General features: G+C 57.8%; 1 protein-coding gene across 1 annotated transcript in view; it reads right to left on the bottom strand.

Moving 5' to 3' along the window:
* MYOM3 (myomesin 3) overlaps positions 1-6,972 on the bottom strand; it is a 41,266-nt gene extending 34,294 nt beyond the window's left edge. Inside the window, exons 1-5 of the mRNA XM_040618978.1 lie at positions 6,812-6,972; positions 6,315-6,395; positions 5,580-5,739; positions 4,690-4,847; positions 342-437 (exon numbers count right to left, since the gene is read on the bottom strand). Coding sequence (XP_040474912.1) covers positions 342-437; positions 4,690-4,847; positions 5,580-5,739; positions 6,315-6,395; positions 6,812-6,972 — 656 coding nt within the window. The remainder of the gene's footprint in view (positions 1-341; positions 438-4,689; positions 4,848-5,579; positions 5,740-6,314; positions 6,396-6,811) is intronic.

The raw sequence follows: 6,972 nt of genomic DNA on the forward strand, positions 1-6,972 counted from the left end.
GTGTGTGTGTGTGTGTATGTGTGCAAGGAGCACTCCCAGCATTCCTAGCCCATCCAGCTGGCCTCTGACTCCAAATTTCTTCTTGTGTATTCCAAGGCATAGGAATAACATGGGAGTGTCTGTTAAATACCGATTTCCTGGCCCCAGTCCAGAATAAGACCCACTTAGTCGGACGCTGGAGGCAAGAGGAGGGCCCATCTCATGAATCAGTGTTTTAACAAGAACCCCAGATTCTTCTGAAGATGAAGCCAATTCAGTGAATAAAGATTTGAAATCCTGCTCTGGCTTCGGTGGCGGTGGGGCCTGGGGGTCATGGGTCTCACTAGGGGTCACAGTCTTACCTCCTAATCTCCAGCGTCAGCAGCCCATAGTTGTTGGTGATTCGGTACTTTCCGGCAGGAAAGAGGCGGGGATCGATTCGCATGTCATTTTTGTACCTGTGGGGACACAGCAGTCTGTGGCAGGCAGCGTGGCTCTGAGTGGGAAGGATCCAGAGGCTCTCAGACCTGGATTCTAACCTCAGCTTTGTGTGGTTTACTTGCCTATGTGATGCGAGGCAGCACTTTCACTGCTCTGAAACTCAGTTGTCCTCATCTGTGAAATGGGAGTAGTAAGAGCACTGACCTCATAAGGTTGCTGTGACAACCAAATGGGATAAGATACGTAAAGCTTTTCCCTGGTGGCCTGAACACTGTCGATGCTCAAGGGTTCATTTTCCTTCTGGGGGTGGGAGGGTGGTGGGGGCAGGGAAGACAGAGCCTGTCATGAGAGATAGCTAGGGCCCAGGGCCCAGTTTTTCCCTCCTCTCTGAGGGGGTTGCCGTGGAAGGCACCCCATTCTTCCTCCCTTGTCAACCTCTCAGGAGGGCAGTTCTTTATCTCGGCTCTCATTAGAGTCACCGGAGAAAGCTTTCAAAGTCTCCATGCCAGGATTCTGAACAGAAGCCTTTGGGGATTTGTATCGGAAGCTGTTCATTGGTCTCCAACAGCCATTCCCTCTAATTTTTTTTTAAAGTAGGCTCCACGCCCAACATAGAGTCCAACACAGGGCTTGAACTCACGACGCTGACATCAAGAGCTGAACTGAGATCAGGAGTCCTGTGCTTGACCTCCGGAGCCTGTGCCCCTCCCTCTTATTCTAAAGGAACAGCATTCATCCTTGAGCCACCCAACGCGTAACCGATTTCCCGCCCTCTCTTTCTACTAGGTGTGGCCATGTGACTAAGACTCGTCAACAGAAAGTAAGTACGAATGCCATGTGGCTGCTACTGATGACCATTTGCCCCCGTTTATGTCATTGTTCCCTCCATGGGACGGCAAGAAAGTGGCCCAGATGGCTGCCGTCTTGCACCGGGAAGCCCGGGGCTGCGCCCTTCAGCGGCGAGGGGGGCAGGCCTGAGTCCCTGAGAAGTCTGCGAGTGGAGTCCCTGGAGCTGCCCCACCCTGTCTACGTCAGCATGCAGACTAAAGACAAATAAACTTCTGTCTTCTTAAAGCCATTAAGAAAATCTCCATGCCTGGGCTGCATCCCAGATCATTCTGGAGTCAGAATTTCTGGGGGTGGGGCTCGGGGAGCAGGACTTTTTTTAACCCCCCCAGGTGATTCCCAAGGGTGGCCCGGCGGATTACTCCAGCCCACAGCACCCTGGACATCCCCATTTGTTTTCTGTGAACTCTGGGGTCTTGTTCTCCCTGCTGCGGGCACTGGACAGTGAGGTGGCCTTGGCTCTGTCCATGGCCCCTTATGGGGGTTTGGAGGCCTAAGGAATCAGGGCTGGTGAGTGAAAGTCTGTGAAGCCTGGGAGGCCTGGGTTCCTGACACAGCTTGATGGGTGACCTTGGGCAAGTCAGTTCCCTTCTCTGGGTCTCTGTGTCCATGAGGCTGTTCTTGGACAGGCAGCCCCAGTGGTGCTTGAGGTCAAAAAGGAGGCCGCAGCCGAGAGAGGGCGCCCCAGGCTCAGTGCCTCGTCTTCCTGGGACTCGGCTCCCCCCACACCCTGTTTGTGTCCATGGCAACCAAACAGTGCCACACCCACAACCCATTGCCCCCCACCCCCACCAGGCTGCACCCGCTCCTGAAAGAAACCCAACGAAGTCTCCTTCAGGGAGGGCGGTGCCTAATCTCGGCACCCAATCTTTCCACCTCTCCTAGGCCTGGGGGCCAAAGTCAGGTCCCCCCACCCCCACCTATCAGGAACATTCCAGGCACCTCAGCCTGGCCAGCTTCCAACTTTCAAAAGAAAAAAGCGGCAGCGCCAGCTCTGGGCAAGGCCCGGACAGCCAGAGGCCTCAGCGCTCATCTTGCCCGCTCTCTGGGCCCCCCGTCTCGGGCTTCAGCACAGCCTCTCCAAGACAAGGCTGGGCAGGTGACCCTACGTGGCCTCCGGTCATAAAATAGCATTAAGTCAGACAACAGAGGCGAGGCGCCCAGCCCAGAGCCTGGCTCCGAGAGGCCCTCGTAAAAGAGCGAGATTTTTATTATTTATCTAAATGTTTTTTCTTCACATCTTTCTGTATTGGATTTTACTTTTTAAGGCTGCTGGGCCTGGGAGACTGATCCCAGTATCAGGGCCCACCTCTGCAACGTAAACGTGGCCAGACCGGGCCTTGCCTAATTTGTCCTGTTGTTGCCCCTGCATTCAGGAAGTGCTCAATAATTGCTGAATGAATGTACTCGCCTGACAAGTCTGGGTGCGCCGGGATCTTCCTCTTGACCTGGGGGAGGGTGTCAGCCAGGACCTGGACAGAGCCCTGGAGGCCAATCCCGGGACAGTGTGTGGCCCTGCCCAAAGTGATCGATGATGGAAAACCAGATCCCCGAAACCAGGAGCACCGGGGGCCACCACCACTGGAGGTGGGCCTGGCCTTGCTTCCACCCCTTACCATGCTCAGCTCCCTGTTGTGGCAACATTGCTGGCCGGGGGGACAGGAGTCCCTTTCCTGAGAGGCTCCCTGGAACGCCTTAGATGTGGGCCTCAGTGCCAGGGCACGGCAGGGCTTGGCTGCCAGGAGGGACAGATGACGTACTGACCCCCCCCGCCCCAGCCCAGGCCAGTTGGCAGGAGCAGGTCCTCCTACCTGACCAGCCACTTGCAGGCAGGGACTGCCTCGGTCCCCACAGAGATCCAGCGCCCAGCACGAATTCCAGCTCCTGGCACACTTTCGTGAATGAATGTCATCTGGCAATACCAGCCCCGACGCCAGCAACCTCGATGCCTCTCTTGATTGCTCCTGGCCTAAGTGCTTTCTACGTCTCTGACTTCTGAAGCATTACGTGTGCCTCAAGGAAGAACAAGAACCCCAGTGATCACTTTCCTACTCTCTAGGCCAGTAGAAACACCTATGGCTGGGAGGCAAAAGACCCCCGTTTGAATTCGGACTCAAACTGGCTGTGTGACCTTAGACAAGTCACACTCCCTCTCTGAGCCATGGGTGGCCCCAGGGCTCAAATGAGAAGAAAGTGGTGGGTCAGTAAAAGTGGGTTCAAGTACAAGATGTTGCTTTTTCCTTTGTGACCTTGGTCATTTGTGTGCTTATCCTCTCTCTCCCACTAGACCATGGTCTATTCACCCTCAAGACCTGGCTTATGTGTCGCCTCCTCTGAGAAGCCTTCCTGGATCCTTCAGGGGGAGGCAGCCACTTCACTGTCTTCATCTTTACTCTTGTGTTCCAAATTGCACCCATGAATGTCCCTCTCTCTACGTTGACATTTCTCTTCTGGGCTGAGAGTTCTTTGAGGGAAGATTGTGTCTGGTTCATGTCTATGCCTCAGTGCATGAGTCTGGGCCTGGGGCAGATTACACCTCTGTCCCCGAGCATGCCTGACCCCAGGCCTAAGACCCAGGAGGAGCTCCGTACACAGTGGCTCAGCTGCATGAATGACCGGCCTCCCTCTGGTAGGACTGAGAGCCCTGAGGCTGCCATGCCCACCCCCATCTCCAGCATGCCCATACAGGAGACACCTGCCGCCTCCCCTCCCCTCCCCTGCCGTCCCCTCGGCCACCAAGGCCTAGACTTCTGCTACGGTTACACTCCCGGGAATGGTGTCTTCTACTTTCTCTGCACCTTTCAAGCTCTGAGGCTTCCACGTAGTTGTGGCATCAAATCCTCGCCACTTGCAGGCTGGGCAGGAGGACTTCAACCCATTTTACAGAACAGGAAAACTGAAGCAGGACCAGAGAGGCTGAGGCGTGGCTGGAGCCACACACTGCGTTAATGGAGAGAGCTAGGTCTGGACACAGGGCTCCCACTCCAGGTCTGAGTTCCTCCCTGGGGGGCCCCTGCCCTTCCCCCCTCCCGTCTTGCTCCTCTGCCCCCTACCCCTGCCTCCTACCCTCATCTTCCAACCCCAGAGACGCCCAGCTCAGAGCAGCTGCCTTCTGCCACCAGCATCATATTTTTACAAGGGCTGGCTCCCCAGTGGCCCCGTCTTCCTGCCCCAGGCTGGCCGGGAGGAGACTAAGAATAACTCCGCCTGAGCCTCGCAGCAGCTGCTGCTCTCTGGGGGGTGGGCAGAGCTCAGGGTCTGTCAGGGAGCAGCTTCTCTAAGGCGGCAAGAACTTCTGTGGGGGGGACGTGGGCTCCTAGAAGGGAGGTGCTGGGCTGTAAAGAACTCACACTCCTTCAGCCCTGGAGGCTCAGAGCATGGAGACGGGGTGAGGACCCCTCCTCTCCTGCCCCAGGGGCTTACCAGGTGACCTGCGGTGGAGGTGAGGCCAGGACAGTACAGGTCAGCAGGACTGTGGCGTGCTCCCAGACTGCGTGGGAGCGCAGTGGGATCCAGAACCAGGGCCCCCGGCCGGAACACAGCTCCCTCAGCTCCTTGGCCTCCCGGACCTTCTCCTCCATCTAGAGGCGGGAGGGGATCTGTGACTCCCATGAGCCAGGGGATCACATCTCCCCATCTTTGCTGTCACTGTTCCCCCCTGACACTCAGGCTCTGGAGTCAGACCCGCATGGGCTGGAGGCCTCCTTCTCCCCAGCTGAGCAGTGAGGCGGCATGGAGGACAAGGCACGGGCTTTGGAACAGCTGGCCTGGGGGCAAGGCCAGATTCTGCCGCTTCCTACGTGTGAGACCATAGGCAAGTCCTCAGTCTCCTGATCTGTAAAATGGGTATGATAATAATATTCCCCCACCTTCCTGTGGGGTTGTGGTGAGGATTGAATGAGTTAGCATGTGAAAAATCACGGGCACTGAGAAAGCCCGTGTGAGTGTGACCAATGCTCTCCTGCCCCAGGGAGGGGGCACGGAGGGGGCTTCAGATCCCTGACGTTTGTCAGGAATGGTGTTTCCTGAGGCTCTTCTGGGAAGGTCACTTTACAAGCGCAATCTGGCTTAATCCCCACCTCGGCCCCGAGAGTTGGTGCCACACACATCTGTTTTCCAGATGAGAGAACCGAGGCTCAGGAAGGGTAAACTGCTTGCCCAAGGTCACACAGCTGGAGGGAGGGGACACCTGCATTTAGACCCTGTCCAAGACCAGGGCCTGGACTCTTTCCCGGATGTCCAGCTGCCTCTTGAGAAGACGGCAGGTGGGGTGGGCAGACTGTGATGGGGTGCAGGTCCCCAGACCCCCTCACCCGCCGCCTCAGCGCCTTCCGGTCGCGTCTCTGGCGCAGCAGCCACTGGGTCCGCAGGAAGGCGATCTCCGTCCTCTCCCAGTCGTTGCCGAAGCCCACTCGCTTCTGCCCTCGCTCCTCCAGCTCCACGACAGAGGTCTGGCGCCTCAGCTGGGACTCCCTGCGTGGCAGAGGCCGGGGGCCCACGGTTCATGGGGGCCCCCCAGCCAGGGTCGCCCGGCCTCCCCCAAGCCAGCACTGCTAGCTGTACTTCAAGGTTCTTGAGGACAAGAGCAGCTTTTAATCCTCTCTTGCCTCCAAAATACCCAAATGGGCCCTGTTTACAGTTGGTGCATAATAAGTACTATGGATAGAGCTCCCAAGGCCCTTTCACAAATCTTTGTTCCTCTTGTCTTCATGACGACCAAGTGGACAGGAACAGTCCCCCTATTTTACAGGGAGGAACTTGCCTCAAGCTGGCCAGGACCAGGACCCAGGCCTTCTAACCCAGGACACGGCCTCCCGCTGCTCTCTGGTGAAGCCCTGTGGTGGAGTGTGGACCCCCACCCTCTCCCTTGGGGATGGTCCCTCACTACTGCCTGGGGACCCATCCAGAGAGAGGTCTGGGCCCTTGTGCTAGATGTGTAACCTGGGGCAGATTCTGTCAGTCCAGTGTGGGAGCCTAGTAGAGACAGGGGACTGGACAGGATGGCCCTTTCTCAGCCCAGCGCTGTCTGAAAAGGTCACCTGACTTACCAAGATGTCTCTGAGGAGGCGGTCAGAGCCAGGGCTGCTGCCAGGGCGTAGTCTGCCGCGCTGAACTGATACTCTTCCTCACTGCTCCGGGAAAAGGGAGTTAATGGCTCCTGCCGGATTGCCTGGGGATCTGGCCCGGGGGTCCCTGAGATTAAGGCAGCATCGACCTACCCGACCTACCCGTCTCAGGACACTAGCTGGCGGGGCTGTGCCTCCCCCCTCAGACTGGGATCTCTACAAAGCGGGGCTGTGCCTCCCCCCTCAGACTGGGATCTCTACAAAGCGGGGCTGTGCCTCCCCCCTCAGACTGGGATCTCTACAAAGCGGGCCTGTGCCTCCCCCCTCAGACAGGTTCTCCAGAAAGAAGAGTCTCCAGAGGACAGTGTTGTGCCTCTTACCTCAGACTGGCTTACCCAGGAAGCAGGCTATGCCTCCCCGCTCAGACTGGGGGAGGGGGAGAGGGCAGCGGCCGGGGCGGGGGTCCCCGATGATCCCACCTGCTGCGGAAGGTCCGCCTCCGCACTGAGGAACCCATGTGCAGACTGTGCTGCCGCTCCTCCTTGTGCTCCTCCTCCTGGCGGTGTTCCAGCCGGTGGACCTCCACGGCCTGGGGGGGCCGGGGCTCCCCCACATTTCCAGGGCTGTGGGGCAGAGTCAT

Source organism: Ursus maritimus, unplaced genomic scaffold (assembly GCF_017311325.1).
Source record: "Ursus maritimus isolate PB19 unplaced genomic scaffold, ASM1731132v1 scaffold_32, whole genome shotgun sequence".
Lineage (NCBI taxonomy): Eukaryota > Metazoa > Chordata > Mammalia > Carnivora > Ursidae > Ursus > Ursus maritimus.